Source organism: Anabrus simplex, chromosome 2, assembly GCF_040414725.1.
Source record: "Anabrus simplex isolate iqAnaSimp1 chromosome 2, ASM4041472v1, whole genome shotgun sequence".
Lineage (NCBI taxonomy): Eukaryota > Metazoa > Arthropoda > Insecta > Orthoptera > Tettigoniidae > Anabrus > Anabrus simplex.
Window position 1 is genome coordinate 90,695,317 of NC_090266.1, and position 25,058 is coordinate 90,720,374.

Consider the following 25,058-nt stretch of genomic DNA (forward strand, 5'->3'; position numbering starts at 1 on the left):
ATAGGATAAACACCTTGACACATCAGTGCAGGAAAAGGGGAAAAAGGAGAAGTGTTTCTTTCAATGTTCCTACCTATCCATTTAAGACTTAATATTAAAGAAAATGTACTTACTTATCATATTCTTTCAGTTCCAAGTAACACAGGCATCTGTTATTGTATGATCTAGGATCATTGGGGTATTTTCTGATAGCACTTGTGTAAACTGCTATCGCTTCTTCATATGAACCCCATAACTGTTTCTCGTAACCTTTTTTTCCTAGTTCTTCAAGACCTTGCATAGTTTCAGCATACAGTACCTGCAAACAATAAGTACTGGTAACACAATCACACAACTGACTCACAGATAAAAACTAATTAAATGGTAATATGTATGTATGTATGTATGTATGTATGTATGTATGTATGTATGTATGTATGTATGTATGTATGTATGTATGTATGTATGTATGTATGTATGTATGTATTTTATTTATTGAAAAGAGAATAGGTAATCAGTCCCAGTTACAATGTTCATGACAACTGTCAGGGTAAAAGTACCAGTTGTTGATACTATGCCAGTAGCTGAAAATTGGGCAAATAATTTCAAATACAGTAACAAGGAATAATTTACACATATTCCATGTTATTGAACCCAAGGCCACTGTCATTTACTTCTCTATGAGGACAAGTGGCAACCCTGACCCACTTGGCAGGACTGGTGGCCTGACTCCATTATTATCTATTTCACAGTTAGTGAGACCTGGCATAGTGCCAAATGCTTGTCATTTTTGCTAAGGACCTTCAGGTGTGGATTCATATTTATATCCTAAAACATGAAGTGATTTTCAAAACTCTGATATTATAATATTTTATTTGCCTTTTCTTTGTGTAGTGCATGATTCCGCCAAGGTTGTGTATGGTGGAAACCACTAGACCACAAATAATAATAAATAATGTTATTGGCTTTACATCCCACTAACTATTTCTACAGTTTTTGCAGATGCTGAGGTACCAGAATTTAGTCCCACAGTTCTTTTATGTGCCAGTAAATCTACCGACACAAGGCTGATGTATTTGAGCATCTTCAAATACCACCGGACTGAGCCAGGATCGAACCTGCCAATTTGGGATCAGAAGGCCAGCGCCTCAACTAACTGAGTCACTCAGCTTGACCCACTAGATCAGGAAAGTAAAGATTTTTCAATATTTTACAGGGATGTCAACTACTAGCTTACATGTGAAATAGTTCTTGTGAATTTAATATGGCCTTCCTAAGACTCGGTCTCCACTAGTGATTTCTAGTCACAGCAACCAAAAAGTCACTGTCACAGAAAATCTACAAGGTGCACACTCTGCGACAGATAAATTGTTAAATGAAGACAGTTTACCAATGGACGTCATTGAAACTACTTGTGAAATAACAATTTTGCTTTGAGCAAGAAGTAAATAATGCAAACATCATACATCCTATAACAAGTCAAAGATTATTGCAAGAGCGGTTTTACAAGTTATTCGACAATTTATGTGAGCTCCCTGAGAACTTTTCCAATATTACTGAATGTCAAAGTAGTTCTGAAGAACTGTTGGGAATAATTGGTCCATCAATGAAATGGCGTATGGCTTTTAGTGCCGGGAGTGTCCCGAGGACAAGTTCGGCTCGCTAGATGCAGTTCCTTTGATTTCACGCCCGTTGGCGACCTGCACATCGTGATGGGGATGAAATGATGATGAAGACAACGCATACACCCAGTCCCCATGTCAGCGGAATTGACCAATTATGGTTAAAATCCCCGACCCTGCCAGGAATCGAACCCGGGACCCCTGTGACCAAAGGCCAGCACGCTAACCATTTAGCCACGGAGCCGGACGGTCCATCAATAATCTATAAAGATATGATGTGAAGAAAGTTCATACCACCAGAAGAACGTTTGGCAGTAACATTAAGGTAAGTAAAATTACAAAATTATATATAATAAAATGCAAGTTGGGCATATGTTTACTTTTAAGCCCAAGTGGCTGGATAGAAGCTCACAGACTGACAATACAAAGATCTTCGATTTAATATCCCCATGGCAATAAATTTGTTACATCATAATTTTTAAAAATAAAATTTAATGTTCTTACCGTAAAGATTTTTATTGGGTAAACCCATGCATTCAAGAGTTATTTTAATTATGAAATATTAAGGAAAAATGATTAAAAAAGCCAATATGTAAAAAAATTATAAAATATTAAAGTATACATTAAATTAGACCAATCCTCATGGAATAAAATGTATTCAAAATTTATGTACTGTAGTTGTATATTATAATAAATTATTCTTTATTAATTTATCAACATAGTGTGTTGCGATATGCAATAAGGAAGGATATTGGCAACCTGTTTCATTTAGTCACCTACAATTTTGCTGATACAAATTAACCATTGTCGATTGTCTTACTAGTTTGATGAATCAAACAGATCACGCCGACTTGCAGAAGATGGTTTGCCAAAAAATTATGGTAAAAACTCTGCAATGATATAGTATTCTGCAAATGCAGATGTAGCTTTTGATTAACAGTTTGACCATATGTATACTGATTTTGACTAGGAGCTGGTTGACCACTGACTGTGAAAAGGCTGGTTGTGAATGAGGATTGAAATATCTGGCATTCTGCACGACATTTCAAATTCCAACTTTAGCATAATGTTTTTGTTCTTCACTTAATTTCCTTAACATTGGAGCCAACATCAATGCAAAATGTTTATCTTCATTGACTTCATCCCTCTCTAAAGAACCAAAGGAACTGGGAAATGCCTTTTGGTCTCAGCTTCAATGACGGTGAAATCCTGACATTCACCTCCCTGTGGTATAGAGGGGGCAACGGTTGTGTGTGTGTATATATAATATACAGGCAACTAACAAACGCAGGGACTGAGTATCTCCTGGTATAAGGAGGCCACCTTCTACCAAATGCCAACAACCTCCTAGGAGGGCAGATGAGCGGGTAGAAGGAAGGGCACTCTCTTGTCCTTGGAGTGAGAAATTGCTCCTAAAGGCACAAGAGGCACTAGATGGCCAATGGCATAGGATGGAGAAGGGAACGGGAAACTACTCCATTAAAGACCTGAATGGGTATCCCAAGCATTGGCTGGTTGAGAACCTTTGCGGGGTGCACTCATGTCAAGTAAGTGTACCTGCTAAAATTCAAGAAATATTTGGCTGACAGACCACCTGCTATACATTATAACTAGCAAATCCTATTCTAATAGAAAGGGGTGAGGGCGAGTACCTGGCACCTTAAAACTGGGACTACTCGGCTAAAGTATGGCAATCTTGACAGAGAAGTCCCTGGCCCTCCAGGCTGGGGGTTGCACATAGGGTTAACGGCTCTACTGCATAAAAAAAGATTGTCACAAATACCTCACATTTGCCTCGGATGAATAAGAATGGACATCAAAATATGACGACCCTGCAATAGAAATCAGTTTTACGAATAGGAACTTGGAATGTAAGAACCCTGTATAAACCTGGATCTTTTAAAATCCTCAGTCAACAGTTGGAGAAGTATAGAGTGGGAATTTCTGCAATTCAAGAGACTAGATTATTAGGTGATGGTATACTGGACATGGAGAAGTATACAATTTTTAAGAGTAGTAAAGAAACTGGACCCCACAAATTTGGTATTGCATTTTGTGTCCAAAATTCACTAGTATCGTCAGTGCTGTCCTTTGAACATGTGAATGAAAGACTATGCTATTTGAGGGTACACTCTAAATGGTTTAACATATCACTGGTAAACTGCCATGCCCCCACCAATGACAAGGATGTTCATGTTAAAAGACTCCTTTTATGAGGATTTGTTAGAACTGTCGAATAAATTGCCCAAACATGATGTCAAAATGATTGAGTGTTTTCAATGCAAAAGTTGGAAGGGAAGAAATTTTTGTGCCAACAATAGGAAGGAAAAGTCTGTATGATGGAAGCAATGATAATGCCATTAGACAAATCAATTTTGCTACATCCACAAACATGTATGTGTGGAGTTCCACCTTCCCATATAAACAAAAATACATACAGAAACATGGTATTCGTGTGATGGTTAGACTGCCAATCAGATAGATCATGTACTAAAACAGGCATAGAAGCTCCATAACCGATAACAAAGCTTACAGAGGAGCTGAGATGGGATCGGATCACAATATACAGTAATTGCTTCTGTTAAAACTAAATTGAAAACCTAATGTCACATACTGAGGAAAGATGCAAAGTTGACATTGAGAAACCGAAGCAGGATGAAAGATGTGGAAATGACAAACAGATTTGATATTCTGGGAGAAGATCCTATAGAAGACATTGATGAAACAAATGACTAAGTTTGTGAACGAATGTGGAATAACGTGAAACAAATCATGACAACAGTAGCAATGAAAGAGATACCAAAAGGTGTTAGTAAGAAAAAGAAATGGTTCAATGAGGCATGTCAAGATGTAGTTAGCTGGGCTGAGTGGCTCAGACGGTTAAGGCACTGGCCTTCTGACCCCAACGTGGCAGGTTTGAACCTGGCTCAGTCCGGTGGTATTTGAAGGTGCTCAAATACGTCAGCCTCATGTCGGTAGATTTACTGGCACGTAAAAGAACTCCCGCGAGACTAAATTCCGGCACCTCAGCATCTCCGAAGACCGGAAAAGTAGTTAGTGGGACATAAAGCAGATAACAATATTTAACATGTAGTAAATGAAGTGGCAATATGGCATAATAAGTGGCTGCAGTCTAATAAGGATATAGATGCTGAGGAACTATACAGAGAAACAGAGAAAGAATGTAGTAAATTAATCTGCAGAAAGAAAAAAGTCTACCTGAGACAACAAATAGAATCAATCCAATATGACTACAGAAACAAGAACATAAACAAGATGTATGGAACTGTCAACACAATTAAAAAAGGATTTCAACCAAGATCAAGTATTATGGGAGATAAGTCTGGAAATGTCCGGCTCCATGGCTAAATGGTTAGCGTGCTGGCCTTTGGTCACAGGGGTCCCGGGTTAGATTTCCGGCAGGGTCGGGAATTTTAACCATCACTGGTTAATTTCCCTGGCACGGGGGCTGGGTGTATGTGTTGTCTTCATCATTTCATCCTCATCACGACATGCAGGTCTCCTACGGACATCAAATCAAAAGACCTGCACCTGGCGAGCTACACCCGTCCTGGGATCTCCCGGCACTAAATGCCATATGCCATTCCATTTCAGTCTGGAAATTTAATTGCTGATCAGGACAAATTATTAAATTACTGTAAGGAATACTTTGATTCCTTGCTGAATTGTGCAGATCCAGAAACCTGTATTGGTAAACCATCTAGTTCCCCATCAGACGAACAAATACCAGAGCCATCATATAAAGAGGTATTACAAAGTATTATATGTTTAAAAAACAATAAAGCTTCAGGTAGCGACAACATTTCTGCTGAGGTTATTAAATATGGTGGAGAAAGATTACATAAATACATATATAAGATCATTCTAAGGATAAGGCATGATGAAGTTATTCCAAAAGAATGACACGAATCACTTACTGTCCCAATTCATAAAGGAGGGAATAAAGAACAACTTCAAAATTACCGTGGTATATCTCTTGTAAACACAACCCACAAAATCCTGCCGTTTATTCTTTTACGCATTTAAAACCATTTGCTGAAAATGTTATTGGGGACTATCAGAACCGGTTTTGTAGTAACAGATCCACTAAAGACAACATATTTGCAATTAAGACTATTAATGATAAGGTGTGGGACCACAAGGAGTCTGTTCATTATCTCTTTACAGATTTTTTCAAGGCATATGGTTCAATCCATAGAGAAGGACTGTGGAATATCATGATGGAGTTTGGCTTTCCCATAAAATTAATTAACATGTGCAAACTGTGTCATCATCATAATTTCCCATCATCCAACTCCTGCCGGGTTGGGGTATTTATGGCACTTCTCCATCTTCCTCTTTCCTTCCACCATTCCTCTTCCATGACCTTGTCCCAGTCCAATTTTAGTCTTCTTATGCCGCTCTTCACTGATTCAATCCACCTTGTTCTAGGTCTTCCTCTTGCTCTCTTGCCCTCGCACTTTGCCTCCAGCATCTGTATTGGAGTTCTATTCTCCTCCATCCTCTTTAGATGTCCAAACCACCTTAGTTTATTCTTTTCAAATCATTCATTTAGCTTTGCTATTCCAACTTACTTCCTAAAATTTTCATTTCTCACTCTGTCTTTCCTTGTGTTTCCTATCATACTTCTTAGGAATTTCATCTCATTGGCTTGAATTCTACTTTCTTGCCTGCTAGTCAAAGTCCAAGTCTCAGATGCATAAGTCAGTATGGATACAAAGTACATTTTGTACATTATCTCTTTACTTTTCCTCGGTACTTCTTTGCTCCAAATAAGTTTTCTTACACTTTGGTAGAATGCATTGCTCTCCTGTACCTTCCTGCTAATCTCCATGTCCACCCTAGCATTTTGCATTAATTCACTTCCTAGGTATTTAAAGCTGTCCACAATTTCCAGACTCTGACTTCCGATTTTCACAGTGCCTTTTCCTTGCCTTTCCCCTCTCGACATCACCATAGTCTTGCTTTTCTCTGTACTGATTTTCATGCCATACTTCACAAATTTTTCATTCAGGACATCTAGTTGTTGTTGTTCTTTGCTGTCCTTTCCCCAGATCACATCATCATCTGCAAATAGCAGTATCTTCATTTCTTTATCTCCATAGGCTTCCTTTGTTCCCTTTAGAATTTTGTCCATGACCATAATAAACAAAAAAGGTGACAGCACACTCCCCTGTCTTAGTCCAGTTTTATTCCTAAACCATTCTGTCTTTTAAACTGGGGTCAGTACACTGCTAACACAGTTGTACATTGCTTGCACCATTTCTAACATTTTTCTTCCAAGTCTCTTTTTAATCATGGTTTCCCAAACCTTCTCTCTGGGGACATTATCATATCCCTTTTCTATATCTATGAAAGCCATGACCAGATCCTTTCCATATTCCCAGTTCTTTTCCATCAGCTGCCTCATGCTAAAGATTGGGTCCACTGTAGATCTTCCACTCCTGAAGCCATATTGTTTCTCTTGTAACTCTCCTTCAATCTTTCTTCTTGTTCTTCTTTCTAATATCCTTTTCAGTATTTTAATTACCTGTGATATAAGTGTGATTCCTCTATAGTTGCCACAAACTTTCTTGACCCCTTTCTTAAACACTGGTATTATTATCCCTTTTTTCCCAGTCTTCTCGTACACATTTGTTTCCACATACACTTTAGTAGTTGGTACAACCATTGCATACAAACAGGCCCAGCAGCCTTTATCATTTCCACACTGATTTCATCTATCCCTGTTGCTTTTCCCAACTTCATCTTTTATACCGCTAACTCTACCTAAAGCACTGTTATGTCATCCTCTGTTGTTGAGTCCTCACACTGTATTGCTTCAGTGTCCGGCTCCATGGCTAAATGGTTAGCATGCTGGCTTTTGGTCATAGGGTCCTGGGTTCGATTCCCGGCAGAGTCGGGAATTTTAACCTTAATTGGTTAATTTCGCAGGCATGGGGGCTGGATGTATGTGTCGTCTTCACCATCATTTCATCCTCATCACGACGCGCAGGTTGCCTAAGGGCTTCAAATCAAAAGACCTGCATCTGGTGAGACGAACTTGTCCTCGGACACTCCCGGCACTAAAAGCCATACGCCATTTCTTTTTTATTGCTTCTGTCTCCCCTGTAAAGTTGTTCACACTCAATAGCTTATCAAAATACTCCTTCCATCTTCCCTTTATCGCTTCTGGGTGTGGTAACAGTTCCCCATCTTCCTTTTTCACTAGCTTTGTGGTAACTCTTTCTATCCTCTTACTTCTTATAACAGTATCCTTTTATTGTTATTTACATCCACTTCCAATTTTTGTGTAAATTCTTCCCAACTCTTCTCCTTTCTTCTCCTACCACCTTCTTACATCTCCGTTTGCTGTTGAGATACTTCTTTTTGCTTTCTTCGGTTTGATCTTGGTTCTATTTTCGCCAGGCTGTCTTCTTTTCTTTCCTTACTTCCTCATTCCACCACGGTGTCTCCTTTTCTTCCACCGCACCGGGCGAGCCGGCCGTGCGGTCAGAGGCGTGCAGCTGTGAGCTTCCATCCGGGAGATAGTGGGTTCAAATCCCACTGTCGGCAGCCCTGAAGATGGTTTTCCGTGGTTTCCCATTTTCACACCATGCAAATGCTGGGGCTGTACCCAGTAGTGACATACGGTACGGTACCGTAATTAGGATACGTCTGAAAGTAGTTTAAAAATTACTGTAGTGTACTGTACAGTAGTATACGAGTAATATCCTATTAGAATTTAGTGTGCTTATTTTATTATTGTAAAATATTTGTGTAGTACTGGTGTAGTAGAGGTATCCGTAGAAACTCTTACTAAAATATTGTTGAAATTAGGATAGGCTTAATTGCAGTTTGGAATTGTGTAGTTCTTGTGTATTACTTTCGATATTCAGTAATTAACAGCAGCTTTTATCCTGTTAGGCGTTGTAGGATAAAAAAATAGAGCACAACTAAGTAGTATTGTAGTGTAGTCGTATATTAATTACCTTATTGTTGTGTACTATCCCAGACAATATATCCCTCCGTTCATTTACTTTTTTTGCAAATAAGTTATTTTATTTTTTAATTTAAAATTTTCCCCCCGTAAAGAATAGCTAACGAGCGCGAGTGTACTTATTGTGGGTGTGGTGAGGCATTGAGGGGTATGAGGGAGGAGTTGGAAAGTTTGAGGGAGATAATTAGGATTCTCACAGAAGACAGGAAGGAAGATAGGACTCCCTCAAACAATGAACAGGTTACAGTAGGTGTACAAGAGGGAGGGGAAGGAAAGGGAGGAGTTATAGAAGACAGGTGGTCTAATGTTCTAAGGGGAAGGAGATTGCAGGCCAAGGGCTCTATTCAGGATCAGAATTCAGGACAGGTGTCTGTGCGAAATTGGTACGAGTCACTCCAGGTAGAACAACAGAGGGAAGATGAGGGACAGGGAACTGTTGCTGAGATGCGTGGAAGTAGGAGGAAGGGAAAAGGTAGGAAAGGGAAATGTAGAGTAGAGGATAGGAAAAGACAGGTGGAACAGGGTCATGGGAAGGAGAAAAGGGAGGAGGAAGTAGCTTCTGCAGCTATCAGAAAAGATAGGGCTGACCAGGAGGGGAGGGGATCAAATGAGGTGGGTAGGGTTGAGGCTCTGGTCATGGGTGATTCCATCGTTAGACACGTGGGGAAAGTGTGTGGAGGAAGGGGAACCAGGGTAGAATGTTATCCAGGAATTAGGTTGAGGCAGATGTTGAGGAAAGTAGAAGAGAGGGAGGAGGGGAAGGAGAAGGTGGTAGTGTTTCACGTTGGTACTAACAACGTAAGGCAAGCTGATATAAGTACCAACATAGTTGGAGATGTGTGGGATCTGGTAAATGCAGCACGGGTGAAGTTTAAGAAAGCGGAGATTGTTATTAGTGGAATACTGTGTAGGAGGGATACTGACTGGAGGGTGATTGGGGATTTAAATGAGACTATGGAGTGGGTATGTGGGAAACTGGGAGTGAAATTTCTAGATCCTAATTGGTGGGTAGGAGATAGGGATCTGCGCTCGGATGGCCTTCATTTAAACCGCAGTGGTACGTATAAGTTAGGAAATTTGTTTGGAAGGGTAATAGGGAGGTACATTCAGGGAAACAGGATGGCCTAGGGAGCGGTGATAAGGGAACAGGGAACTGGAAATCAAGTAGGGATGACATAAAATTGTTAGTGTTGAACTGTAGAAGTATTGTAAAGAAAGGAATAGAATTAAGTAATTTAATAGATATATATTTACCAGATATTGTAATAGGAGTTGAATCATGGCTGAGAAATGATATAATGGATGCAGAAATTTTCTCACGGCACTGGAGTGTGTATCGTAGAGATAGGATAGGAAAGGTGGGAGGGGGAGTTTTCATTCTGGTGAAAGAAGAATTTGTAAGCTACGAAAAAGTTAAAGATGAGACACATGAAATTCTAGGTGTAAGGCTCATTTCTAAAGATAATGGGCAACTTGATATATTTGGAGTGTACAGATCGGGAAAGGGTAGCACTGATGCGGATTCAGAATTATTTGATAGGATAGTCAGCTATGTGGGAAACGACATGGAAAGAAATGTGATTGTAGCAGGAGATCTGAATTTGCCAGATGTCAATTGGGAAGGAAATGCGAACGACAGGAAGCATGACCAACAAATGGCAAATAAGTTAATATGGGAAGGACAGCTGATTCAGAAAGTGATGGAACCAACCAAAGGGAAAAATATTTTGGATGTGGTGCTGATAAAACCAGATGAGCTCTATAGGGAAACTGAAGTAATAGATGGTATTAGTGATAGTGATCATGAAGCTGTTTTTGTGGTAGTTAAAAATAAATGTGATAGAAAGGAAGGTCTTAAAAGTAGGACTGTTGGGCAGTACCATATGGCTGATAAAGCAGGTATGAGGCAGTTTCTAAAAAGTAACTATGATCGGTGGAAAATGGTAAATAAAAATGTAAACAGACTCTGGGATGGGTTTAAAGAAATTGTTGAGGAATGCGAAAACAGGTTTGTACCTTTAAGGGTGGTAAGAAATGGTAAAGACCCACCTTATTATAATAGAGAAATAAAGAGACTAAGAAGGAGGTGCAGACTGGAAAGAAATAGAGTTAGAAATGGCTGTGGAAGTAAGGAGAAATTGAAGGAACTTACTAGAAAATTGAATCTAGCAAAGAAGGCAGCTAAGGATAACATGATGGCAAGCATAATTGGCAGTCATACAAATTTTAGTGAAAAATGGAAGGGTATGTATAGGTATTTTAAGGCAGAAACAGGTTCCAAGAAGGACATTCCAGGAATAATTAATGAACAAGGGGAGTGTGTATGTGAGGATCTTCAAAAGGCAGAAGTATTCAGTCAGCAGTATGTAAAGATTGTTGGTTACAAGGATAATGTCAAGATAGAGGAAGAGACTAAGGCCAAAGAAGTAATAAAATTTACATATGATAACAATGACTTTTACAATAAGATACAAAAGTTGAAAACTAGAAAAGTGGCTGGAATTGATCAGATTTCTGGGGATATACTAAAGACAATGGGTTGGGATATAGTACCATATCTGAAGTACTTATTTGATTATTGTTTGGCCGAAGGAGCTATACCAGATGAATGGAGAGTTGCTATAGTAGCCCCTGTGTATAAAGGAAAGGGTGATAGACATAAAGCTGAAAATTACAGGCCAGTAAGTTTGACATGCATTGTATATAAGCTTTGGAAAGGCATTCTTTCTGATTATATTAGACATGTTTGTGAAATTAATAACTGGTTCGATAGAAGGCAATGCGGTTTTAGGAAAGGTTATTCCACTGAAGCTCAACTTGTAGGATTCCAGCAAGATATAGCAGATATCTTGGATTCTGGAGGTCAAATGGACTGTATCGCGATTGACATGTCTAAAGCATTTGATAGGGTGGATCATGGGAGACTACTGGCAAAAATGAGTGAAATTGGACTAGACAGAAGAGTGACTGAATGGGTTGCTATATTTCTAGAAAATAGATCTCAGAGAGTTAGAGTAGGTGAAGCTTTGTCTGACCCTGTAATAACTGAGAGGGGAGTTCCTCAAGGCAGTGTTATCGGACCTTTATGTTTTCTTATATATATAAATGATATGAGTAAAGGAGTGGAATCGAATTTAAGGCTTTTTGCGGATGATGTTATTCTCTATAGAGTGATAAATAAGTTACAAGATTGTCAGCAACTGCAACGTGACCTCGAAAATATTGTGAGATGGACAGCAGGCAATGGTATGTTGATAAACGGGGCTAAAAGTCAGGTTGTGAGTTTCACAAATAGGAAAAGTCCTCTCAGTTTTAATTACTGCGTTGATGGGGTGAAAGTTCCTTTTGGGGATCATTGTAAGTATCTAGGTGTTAATATAAGGAAAGATCTTCACTGGGGTAATCACATAAATGGGATTGTAAATAAAGGGTACCGATTTCTGCACATGGTTATGAGGGTGTTTAGGGGTTGTAGTAAGGATGTAAAGGAGAGTGCATATAAGTCTCTGGTAAGACCCCAACTAGAGTATGGTTCCAGTGTATGGGACCCTCACCAGGATTACCTGATTCAAGAACTGGAAAAAATCCAAAGAAAAGCAGCTCGATTTGTTCTGGGTGATTTCCGACAAAAGAGTAGCGTTACAAAAATGTTGCAATGTTTGGGTTGGGAAGAATTGAGAGAAAGAAGAAGAGCTGCTCGACTAAGTGGTATGTTCCGAGCTGTCAGCGGAGAGATGGCGTGGAATGACATTAGTAGACGAATAGGTTTGAATGGCGTCTATAAAAGTAGGAAAGATCACAATATGAAGATAAAGTTGGAATTCAAGAGGACAAACTGGGGCAAATATTCATTTATAGGAAGGGGAGTTAGGGATTGGAATAACTTACCAAGGGAGATGTTCAATTAATTTCCAATTTCTTTGAAATCATTTCGGAAAAGGCTAGGAAAGCAACAGATAGGGAATCTGCCACCTGGGCGACTGCCCTAAATGCAGATCAGTATTGATTGATTAATTAAGGCCACATCCGCTTCCTTCATCGCCATAAGACCTATCTGTGTCGGTGCAACGTAAAGCCACTAGCAAAAAAAATTCTTTCCCTCTTGTAGATGTCCTGCCATCCAGCAGAGGAGGAGACCTTCGGAATGGTGGAAAAGGCGGATGAGGCAACCCATCCTCGCTGGGTTTAATTAGTTGAGGACGTAAGACGGGGTAGACGGGACTCCATAGTCATGGTGAAGACAACCTGTCTATGAGTAGGATGCTCCAAAATCAATGTCCCCAGCCAGTGGATAGGGTTGAGCGTGGGGTTAACAGCCTCACCTTGTAAAAAAAAAAAGCATTGTTCAGAAGACTTCTACGAGAAAATCGGACGGAATCAAAGACGACCAAAGCTTAGGAAAAGGACACGAGTAAGGAAAGCGGATATAAACATGGCGACATGGAATGTAAGAACAATGTTGAAACTGGGAAAAATGCAAGACATAGTACATGAAACAAAAAGATTTGGATACGACATAGTAGCGATTCAGGAAATAAGATGGAAAGGGCAAGGATGTACTGAAAAAAAAGATTATAGCCTATATTACAGTGGGCCGGAAGAAAGAACAGGACAGTTCTGTATGGGATTTATAGTACATGGGAAATTGAAGAAGAGTGTAATAGGATTTGAACCTATCTCATATAGAATATGTAAGCTTCGGATTAAGGGGAAGTTTAGGAACATAACTGTTATATCAGCACAAGCACCAATTGAAGATGTTGATGAGGAAAGGAAGGAACAATTTTATGATGAGTTAATACAAACCGTTGAAGAGGGACCAAGATATAACATGATTATTATTTTAGAAGATTTTAATACCAAAGTGGGAAAGGAAGAGTGTATGAGACCAATAGCAGGGAAATATACACTACATGAAGAATCAAATGAGAATGGTTTTCACTTGGGACAGTTTGCAACTACGAGTGGTCTTATAATTAAAAGCACCTGCTTTGATCATAAGGAAATACATAAAGGAACGTGGAAGATGCCACGAAGCACAGTGGTAAATCAAATAGATCCTGTACTAGTGACTACGAGGCATGCGGCATCCATTATTGACGTAAGCACATGCAGAGGGCCAAACTGTGATTCTGATCATTATTTAGTAAAAGTGATAGTCAGACAAAAATTGGCAATAGGACAGAGGAGACAACCCACGGAAAGAAGAAAATGGAATTTGGAAAAACTACAACAACCAGAAGGAAAACGAGAATTCCAGTCAAAAATGAATAATACTTTACAGACAAATGGACAAGTAATGCCAATATAATGGTCCGTTATTGGACGTTATAAATTTTCCAGCTAACTCATTCTTGGTTGCCTGCGTTTCGCCCTCGTGTGCTAAGTTAGGCTCATCAGTTGGGACTTAGCACACCACCCAAGACGCAAGGCTAGTGCATACCGTGGAGGCCACTGCATAGGCTATTTGAAGCCACCAGCAGTGCCAATGCACTATGAGAGCTATGTCTCATTTCCAAAAACAGATGCCTGCCTGGCCATCAAATGATGTAGATGTTGATTCCCATAGGGAACCTAAAATATTTGTCCTGAATGAGTAAATTTATAATACCAATATAATGGTCCGTTATTGGACATTATAAATTTTCCAGCTAACTCATGAGGGAGAGGGCGTGGCACACGCCGGGGAAGAGGCCAAGGAGCAGCAGCAGCAGCTCAACAGTAGTGGTGACTACGACGCCGGTCTCCAGCTCTCCACTCCCTCGGGGAGCCCGGAGCCCATTGCCCCAACCAACGGACGACGACCGCCTACACCCAGTAAGGAAGCTGCGCAGGATGATCAGGGTCCCGGTCCGCCGCAGTAGCCGAAAGAAGCCTCCAGACAAATTTCAGTAACTATCTGTGTGTATATATGTATTTTAATAATATCTCTGATTACCTTTTCTGCCTTTGTAATTTTCTTGTATTTAAACTGTAGTCACTCTGCTGTGTAATTAAATTTAGAATAAAGCATGGGTGGGGCCATCCCTTTCAGGGAGACCCCACGGTTCTAGCCTCTTGTCCCGGCACGGCTGCGCCAGTGCTGACTCCCCCTACACGCACCGCGCCAAGCGGCTATAAAAGCGAGGGGCGAGTTGGCTCTGGAGGAGTCGTTAAGCGGGGACAGGAGGCAGAACCAAATGAGTTAGCTGGAAAATTTATAATGTCCAATAACGGACCATTATATTGGTATTATAAATTTACTCATTCAGGACAAATATTTTAGGTTCCCTATGGGAATTAACATCTACATCATTTGATGGCCAGGCAACCATCTGTTTTTGGAAATGAGACATAGCTCTCATAGTGCATTGGCACTGCTGGTGGCTTCAAATAGCCTATGCAGTGGCCTCCACGGTATGCACTAGCCTTGCGTCTTGGGTGGTGTGCTAAGTCCCAACTGACGAGCCTAACTTAGCACACGAGGGCGAAACGCAGGCAACCAAGAATGAGTTAGCTGGAAAATTTATAATGTCCAATAACGGACCATTATATTGGTATTATAAATTTACTCATTCAGGACAAATATTTTAGGTTCCCTATGGGAATCAACATCTACATCATCGAATGGACAAGTATCTGGAATAGAGGAAAGGTGGGCAAAAGTTCAAAGGTGCATACAAAATGCGGCACAAGAAACACTGGGTATAGCTAAAAAGAAAATAAATATTTGGTTTGATACGGAGTGTGAGGAAGCGATTGGAAGGAAGAATGCAGCAAGAGCAAAAATGTTACAGAGAGATACAACGTCACATAGGGAAAATTATGAGAAATGCAAACGTGAAGCTAATAGCATCTGTAAAAAGAAGAAAAGAGGGATGATTGAAAAGAAACTAGAGATTATACGGACACAAAGGTTACAGAAGAGGACAAAGGAATTCTATAACGAAATTAATTATTTCAGCAAGGGGTATAAGCCAAGATTGAATGGCTGTAAGAATAAAGAAGGTAAGCTATTACAGAATGAAGAGAAAATACGTGAAAGATGGACCGAATACTTCCGAGAGCTCCTTAACAAGGAAAGAGAAGAGGTGGAAGAAAGTGGAAGGCATATGGAGCAGAGTGGGCCAGAACAATGGATAAATGCCCCCAAATTGAAAGATGCAGAAAATCCTATTGCAAAATTAAATAACCATAAAGCAGCAGGAGAAGATGGAATAACAAGTGAACTAATTAAAAATTGTAGCAAAGAAATGCTACAAGAGGTACATGAACTGATTATTAAGATTTGAGAGGAAGAACGGATTCCAGATGAGTGGAATACAGGAATAATTTTCCCAATATATAAGAAGGGAAATAAATATGAATGCACTAATTATAGGGGAATTACATTACTGAATATCATCTATAAAGTATTTTCAAATATCCTATTACAATATCTGACTCCATATGCTGAAGAGAGACTGGATGAAGCACAATGTGGCTTCAGGCGAAATAGGAGGACAGTAGATCAAATATTCGTTGTACGTCAAACGACGGAAAAATGCTATGAGCATAATATAGATCTACGTATGTTGTTTGTAGATTTTAGACAAGCATTTGACAGTATATACAAGGATAAGCTATATGAATATATGGAGACAGAAGGAATACCACAAAAACTGATTAGGATGCTCAGAATCACTTGAGGAGAAGTAAGGGCAAAGGTGATGGTGGATGGATGAATTGGAACTGCGTTTGCTCTTAATGCACTCTCAGCTACTTTGTTTAATCTGGCAATTAACCAAGTCCTTGAAAAAATTATGGATACCGGAAATATTGTATATAAATCTAAACAAATTTGTGCGTATGCAGATGATGTAGTGTTGATGGCCAGGAATGATAGATATTTGAAGGAAATGTTTCTTGAAATGGAGGAAGCAGGAAAATGGATGGGATTGGAGGTGAATGACAGTAAATCCATGTATATGCATGTGACTGTTATAGAGGGCAGAAGAAGTCAAGATAATGTGACAATAAATGGGTATAGTTTTGAGAATGTACAAAGTTTTGAGTATTTGGGAACAATGTTGACGAACAATAATAGAATAAGTGAGGAGATACATCTTAGAATAATAGCTGGAAACAGGGCCTATTATGCAAATGTCACATTATTTAAATCTCATCTATTGTCTAAATCTACAAAATTCAACATATATAAGACCCTTATTAGACCTGTAGTGACATATGGCTCAGAAGCCTGGAACCTTTTAGCTGATGATGCAAATAAATTAAGAATATTTGAAAGAAAGATCATTAGACGAATATATGGCCCAATTCAAGACCAGAATGGTTGGAGGATAAGGACAAATGCTAAAATACAGAACATATTAGACCAGGAGGATATAGTTAAATTTATTATGGCACAGAGACTGCGATGGCTTGGCCATGTGGAAAGAATGGAGGAAGATCAAATGCCAAGAAAAGTACTTAAATCCCGAATAGATAAAAGACAGCGACAAGGAAGGCCCCGTAATAGATGGAGTGATGAAGCTGAAGCCGACCTGAGGGCAATGAACATCCGTCCATGGAGACCAGCCACTAAGGATCGAAGTAGATGGCGGACTATCGCAGAAGAGGACAAGGCTCACACAGGGCTGTAGCGCTGAGTGAGTGAGTGAGTGAGTGAGTGAGTGAGTAAGATGTCCTGCCACAAGCACTAAGCACTCTCTGCTGCACTGACAAATGCCTTTTTTAAAATGCCCACTCCTCTTCTACATTTCCCACTTCAGTAACTGGGATTTGTTGCTTCAATCTCTCCCGAAAATCTCCCTGTACATTTTTGTCTTTCAATTTCCATACTTTCATTTTGCATTCTGTTCTCTCTTTTAGTTTTTCCATTTTTCCCAACCGTAATTTCGCCACCATGACTCTATGGTACCCATCATATGCTACTGCTGATAAAGCTGTCACATCCATCAACTTCCTGCAATTGGTCCTTTCCACCAAAAAGTAGTCAATTACTGTGTATGGATAGTAATGTTAGCTGTGTTTTGCTCAAGGGTAGAAAATCAAATTCCTTCCAAAATAAGACTGGATTGAGACAAGGGGATGCACTATCTCCTCTTCTATTCAACATTGCACTAGAGAGGATTATCAGGAAATTAGCTCTTGTACCTGTTGGCATCATATTGGGGAGACAAAATTAAGTCCTTGCATATCCAGATGATATTGTTCTTATTGGCCGCAACGAATTAGAAATTAGGCAGTTATTTGTGGAACTAGCGGAAATGGCAGCAAAAATTGGCATACGGGTAAATAATAAAAAGACATATTACATGGCTGTACACAGACCGAATCATGAGGAGGTTGACAGATAGCCTTTGAAGATTGGGAAATACATATTTAAAAGAGATGGGGAGTTTTTAATTCCTTGGTGTATTAATTGATGAGCAAAACTGAAAGCAACAGGAACACCAAACTAGAATTAAAAATGGAAATAAGGCATTTTACTCTATGAGCCCTATATTAGGCTCAAAGTTTTTAACAAGGAATCCAAAAATGATTATCTACAATACAATCATTCGGCGAGTACTACTGTATGGTTCCAAGACATCAAGTATAACCAAGAAAGAGCAGCAGCACTTTCAAGTCTTTGAGAGTAATGTTTACAGAAAAATATTTGGCCCATGGTTCTGTTGTGGTTATAAAATATGTTCATTTGTTTTTAGTAGAACATGTTTATTTGTTGGACTTTGAAAGAAATTGACTGTGTGGTGAAATAAGTGAATTGTTTTACCCTCAACATTGACTCTGTGTGTAAAATGTGTACCCTCATGATTGACTGTGTGTAATATTTAAAAAAGAAGTTGTTTGTTTCTTATGTGTGTTTTAAGTGAAAAGTGTTGTTTTTTGTATGTGTGTTTGAAGGGAAAAATCTTAATAATTTTAGGGTGTTTGTTTTTGGTAATTTTATTATGTGTCGATCATCTTTTGGGGGGCCACGGTGTAGTTGCATGTGCCGGGTTTGGTAAGATGCTTCGAGTAACTTCCGATTGCATCAGAATGGAAATTTCTCGAAGCTACGCCCAGAATGTGGTCATCAGGTTTTTCTGGGCCCTCATTGGCCAAAATAAAACCCTTTACTATTGGCGAATGTAAGAAATGCGGGTGCGCTAATTGGTTGTTTCTTGATTTTACCACTTCTGGCGGCTCGCCACTTGGCCAGAGCCAAGCTTGTTCCCTCTGCCTGCTTGTTTTGACCAGCGAAGGGAGTTGTCTCCGCCAACTGATGGGTCTCCCAGCCCTCCGAGGTAAGCACTATCTAGTTCTTGTTTCAGGTTTTTAACTTTCAAATGTAGTTTTTAATTTGATTTTCTTTAACCTCCGGAGTTTTCCTGGGTTTTATCCCATTCGCCAATTTTAATTTCCAATTACTTTTCCTTTTGGCCTTATTGATTGTGTACTAATTGTGTAAATTTTCATTCCCCCTTTCCTTGGTTTTAATTGTGTAAAATATGTAAATTTTAAGTTTCCCTCGGGTTTGCCTGTAAGTAGTGCCGTTTTGTCTTAGCATACTCTCGTTTAGGATAAGCTCCTTATTCGGAAGTGTTTTAGAAAAGGTTCCTTTCTGAGTGGGTTCTGGGTTGAGATTTTAATTGTTTACTATCCTTCTGTTCCTTCCTTATGTCTTAACATGTAGGTGTGATTTGTGAGCATGTGCTCCTTCTTCCAAATGTATTTGGTTAAAATATTTATAATTATTTCTGTATGTTATTTTAAACTCACCGCCGTGAAGCTTGTACTAGTGTGATGGCTCTCTCTAAATTTGTTGTGTTAACCTTAACTTGCGTCATTGGTGGCTCCGTTTGTAATGTTATTTTCTAATTATTATCATTACAGTAAATGCAGTACTTAAATTGAACCACCATTAATTTCATTTCAGCGGCAATGCAATACCTTCTCACGGCCCAGGTAGGGTCCCAACCGCTTCCCATCTCCATTCCTTTAGTTGTCACGTTGGCTAATCTGGTAGTTATATTTCTGATGTTTTCCTGTACTTGTCGTGCGTGAATGTTCGATTTGACTTGATTTGGTCTGAAAATCATGGTTTTCCTTTATAATGTTTGTTATAATTATGTTTTAATGTTTGTGTATGCCTTCACCAATTACGGCTACATAATGGTACCAGAGCCTTTGGTTGCTGATGAAAAGGAGAATGACGGAGATTCTTTTTAGTAAAAATACCTAAATAATTATCTCGTATTGCTATTTCTTGTTGTCAACATGTCTCGTGCTATCCCTAACCCTTTCCATTTGAGGAAGGAGGAATTAATTTACAAACTTCGTATTTGTAAATTAAATTTGACAGGAAAGGTTAGAGATGACACGAGCCTGTTGAGACAATCCATTAATTTACCAGTGTCGATTCCTGAGTAAACGACAGATGAAATGGGTGCTTCTTGGCAATCGTTAGACACAAATTGTCAGAATTTAACGCCATTATTTTGTCCTTCTGTTCCTCAAAGCTGTCTAATGCTCAATTAACACATGTGCACGCCCAAGTGCAGCATTATGTAGAAGGATTCACGACATGTTATCTCTCAATTTATCAGCAAATGAGTGACAGGAGTGTGAATCCTTATTGACACAGTTTTCTTGCTTTTTTGATAAAATAGTAGGCTTGCTTGAAGGCAACGTGTTGCCTAATTCCAGCTCTGAAGTGCAAGTGTCTAACCCCGTCCGAATCTTGTGAAAGTGAAACAATTTCTGCATCTACTGCCTCCCAAACTTGCGCTGTGGTAACTAGTGATAATGTTCCCCTGGGATCTTCTTCTGCTACCTTTACAAGTGTTTCTCTGCCTGTAAGTAATGCATGTAATGGTTCTTCTACACAAGTTTGTATGTCTTTTATTCCTATAGCACCTGGTAATTCTACTGTGTCTTTATGTCAAACTACTGTTGCTACACAACTTGTTTCTCATGTGATAATGCAAAAATATCCCCATGTATGAGTGTCACCTGTATCAAATGCTTCAATGGTTTCTCAAATGTGTGAGAATGTTTCACAAATGCGAATATTGGCATCTGTTTCATTGCAGTCCAATGCTAGTCCTAACCTCAATTTCAGTACTCCACTTCTTTCTCAAGGGCGTTTTCAATCAAGGTTACTATGCAACTGTGATTCCTTCTCAGAACCACTCTAGTCCTTCTCAGGTACTTCCTACACCTGATGTCTCCCAGATTTTTGCCAATTTACCTCACCCTTTAACCACTGTATTTAAGGGTGTGTCAAAGTTCACTGCTAACTCGATTGATGACGTCATTTCTTTCCTTCAATTTTTAATTGAATTTAAAGATCAGGCAATTGTATACAATTTAAGTAGTGATCATTTCTTCCCAGTTTTATATCCACATGTATATGGAGCTCTTTCTGAGCATATCATTAGAGCCATTTCTGAAAGATGGACAGTGGATCAGTTTCATGCACATGTACTTGATTTCTTTATTCCTTCTCGTGCCTTGTCTTCCTTGGTGCAAAAACATTATTTCAGAGTGCAGCATTTGAATGAATCATTGTCTGAGTGTATTCAGGATATTATGTTCTATGCTAGAATTTTTATGCTCAACTATTCCGAGTCTCAAATGGTTGCCAGTATTGTTGAGGGTCTTACCCCGAATTATCGGTCCTAACTTGCTCTTTCACCACGACCATCAATAATTCTTGACAATACTGTGGGTTGAATAGACATTTCTCTAGACAGTGCCCTCGCAATTCTTTCGGGTCTGGGCATTCTGGTAATGGTAATTCCAGATAACTAACCACCAATTCTTGTGCCAAACCTCAAACTGTAGCTTCATGTTTCGTCTGTTATTGCTGTAGGTTAAATGATGATTTACACAATTCTGTGGCTGATGATAGGTCTCGATCTGACCCTAGTGTCAATTTCCCACAATCTTGTGGCAATTCTGCTATCCCTCCTTTAAATTACCTTACATATGCTTATAAGGAGCTGCCTGGCCGAGGCGGTAAAGGCGTGCTCGGTTCGCCCGGAAGGACGTGGGTTTGAATCCCCGTCAGGAAGTCGTAAAATTTAAGAAATGAGATTTCCACTTCCGGAGGTGCATATGGCCCTGAGGTTCACTCAGCCTACACCAAAAATGAGTACCAGGTTAATTCCTGGGGGAAAGGCGGCCGGGCATAGAGCTAACCACTCTACCCCATCACGTGCCGAGCCTTTACCTTCGACTCCTCCAAGGGCCTTCATGGCCTGTACGGAGGCGACTTGCTTTTTACATATGCTTAGAGGTGAACAATGAACCCGTCTGTGCATTGGTAGATTCTGCAAGTAGCATCACTTCGATGAGTGAGAACTGGTATTATTCCATGAAAACTGTTTGTAAGTTCCCTTCTTTGAAACCTGTATCTTTAACCTGCCACATGGCTAACTCTAATTCCTTGAATGTGATTGGATGTCTGGGTGTCAAAATAAGAATCCGTAATTTCACGTGGAAAATGCCCGTGCTAGTGGCAAAGGATTTATCTTGTCCTTTCATTCTGGGTGCAAATTTCCTTGACAAAATTGGTATGATTTTGGACCTTCAGTACAATGAGTTCCAGTTTAAATTTTCCGTTAGAATCCTTAAGTTGTGTAATCGATCCCCTATTCTTCCTTGTCATGTCAATGATGTTTCTGAGGACACAGGTGAACCCAAAACTTTTGACTTTGATCATTTGCCTGATGATCAGGCCAACCAACTTAAGAATCTTTGTGATAAATTTCCTGATGCATTTTCAGTTAAGTTAGGTGTAACCAATGCTTTGGAGTACAAAATTGAAGTTAATGACAACGTACCTGTTCGTTCTCCGTATCGGTTGTTGCCTCCTAAAATGAAAGCCCTTCAGGCTATTATCGATCAAATGCTTGCTGATGGTGTAATATGTCCTTCTAAATCTGCCTATTCTTCTCCCATATTTCTTGTCCCTAAACCACAGGGTGGTTTCAGGCCTGTAGTTGATTATTGGATGCTCAACAAGAAAGTTGTACTTCAATCTGATCCCCTTCCTGATTTGCACTCTTGTTTCTCATGGTTTGCTAATGCCAAAATTTTTACCACTTTCGATTTGAATCAGGCATATTTTCAGATACCTCTTGCTGAGGAATCCAAGCACCTCACTGATTTTGCCACTGATGGAAACCTCTATGAATTTGAATGCATCCCGTTCGTCCTTAATACAGGCACCGCTGCCCTTACTCAGTTTCTAGATAATGTTTTGTCAGACATTAAATTCAAATTTGTATACAATTATTTGGATTATTTAGTTATTTTCAGTGGAGCCTCCGTGGCTCAGACGGCAGCGCGTCGGCCCCTCACCGCTGGATACCGTGGTTCAAATCCCGGTCATTCCATGTGAGATTTGTGCTGGACAAAGCGGAGGCAGGACAGGTTTTTCTCCGGGTACTCCAGTTTTCCCTGTCATCTTTCATTCCAGCAACACTCTCCATTCTCAATTTGTAGCATCTATCATTCATTAATATATCACTTTGGGAGTGGCGACCCCATCGTAATAACAGCCTATATATGATTCATTCATTACATCCCTGACCCGGTCACTGACTGGAAAACAGGTTGCAGGTTTTCATTTTCATTTTCATTTATTTTCAGTGAAACATTTGAAGAGCACCTTGTCTATCACAATGAAGTCTTTGAAAGACTCAGTAAAGCAGGGCTAACCCTTGTTACAACCATTCTACGACATCTTACCTTCTGCCATCTGTTGCATTCTACTGCTCGCTCGCTCAGCTGTTTACTGACTGGCTTGTTCTCCAGCACTGCTCTTGCTGCCTGGCTGTGACGTCACACCTACGTGATCTTCGTCGACTAACTTCTCGAATCTCTTCACTTCGTATATAAGCAAGCCATTCCTTCGTTTCGATGGTCAGACATTTAGTGCATATTAACTCAAGTGGAGAGAGTGAACTGTTCGCTGGCGGCTGGCCCGTAGCGATGTTTTATTTCCTTTTAATTTGTGAATAGCTGCATCGTGCTTCAACAGACTGGGTGAGCAAAATTTTATAAGTTGTTGTGGTCCTTCGTTCTTTTAATCAAGAATTGAACTTTGAATGATTGATCATTTTGTGGCTTCTTGGTCTCCATTGTAAGAGAGTCCTTCTGACCGAAAATCTTAATCAATTTCATAACTTTAAAAGACTGACTGTGCTGGGACGAATGATAGAAGTGTTGCCACCTTTTGGACATTTTCTACAGGTCCGAGTGGTCGCTTACATCACCGAAGTAGTAGTGTTTAAGCAGTCTGGAAGGATTCCCCCCCACTTCTCTTCCTATCTTTCCTTTCGTACTCACTCTATCCCCTTTTTTCTTTCCTTTATTCCGATACTGAGTAATGTAATTCTCTTTCCTCCCGATGTGTTGTAGCTCTCTTTCCCTCTTTAAGGTTTCAAATAAAGATTGTAAGAGTGGCCTTTAATTGGTATGGTGAAGCATACTAATTCCCCCCTTTTATTGGAAGTCATGTAATCTATTAGGTACTAATTGTGTTTTCTCCTTTGAATACGGGTCTTCAGCTTTGGCTGAATTTTATAATTGGTATCCCCAAGAATTCTTAATCATTATTTGTCTCGATCGTATTCTGGTCGTCAAGTGGGCTGTGCCCTTATCATATGTTTGTGTTTCCTATCCTTTAACTGATTTATATATTACCTGTTCTAGTCATTTATGCTTAACATATAGCTTGTTTTAAATTGATTCTTCACTCTTGTATTTGGTTCAATGTATGTATCCCCTGTCCTCTCACTCCTTGCTTATTCTTTTTTTTGAACTTGGTACCTACCACGGACAGCCCTCTTGGTTAGCCCGCTAAGCTTCTGCTGCCTCTGTCGATTGGATAAAGCTAAGCCCGATATCCTAATTTCTCTTGGTGTCGTCCCAGTTTATTGAGGTGTCGGGCATATGCTTTCAGTAGTTTAACAAGTTTCCACCAGTGAAACAATATTTGCTCGCCTCAAGCTTTCTGCGGCCCTCATACTGACCCAATCCGCAACATCCTTAAGGCTTGTAAAGTTACTTTCGCACAACCCCAGATGTCCTTCTTAGGGCAAAGGTGTATCTATTGATCAATCTCGTACTGCAGCTTTTCAAAATTTTCCTACCTTTAAAGATGTTAAAGCTGTAGCTAGGTTCGTTGGCATGGTCAATTTCTTCCATAACTTAATCCCCAATTTTGCTGAAAGAGCAGCTCCATAACATGTTTTGAGAAGAAAAGATGCTAAACTTGAGTGGGGCGATTCCCAACTTGAAGCTTTCTATGACCTGAAATCTGCCTTATTAAATGCTGCTCTTCTGGCGATGCCAGATTTTTCAAAAGGGTAGTGCTGACACGAATTCAGAATTATTTGATAAGATAATCAGCTATGTGGGAAATGACATGGAAAGGAATGCGATTGTAGCGGGAGATCTTAATTTACCAAATTTCAATT

General features: G+C 39.7%; 1 protein-coding gene across 1 annotated transcript in view; it reads right to left on the bottom strand.

The window, feature by feature from the left end:
- LOC136863424 (stress-induced-phosphoprotein 1) overlaps nucleotides 1-25,058 on the bottom strand; it is a 153,916-nt gene that overhangs the window by 75,132 nt on the left and 53,726 nt on the right. Inside the window, exon 2 of the mRNA XM_068225942.1 lies at nucleotides 114-298. Coding sequence (XP_068082043.1) covers nucleotides 114-280 — 167 coding nt within the window. The 5' untranslated portion in view covers nucleotides 281-298. The remainder of the gene's footprint in view (nucleotides 1-113; nucleotides 299-25,058) is intronic.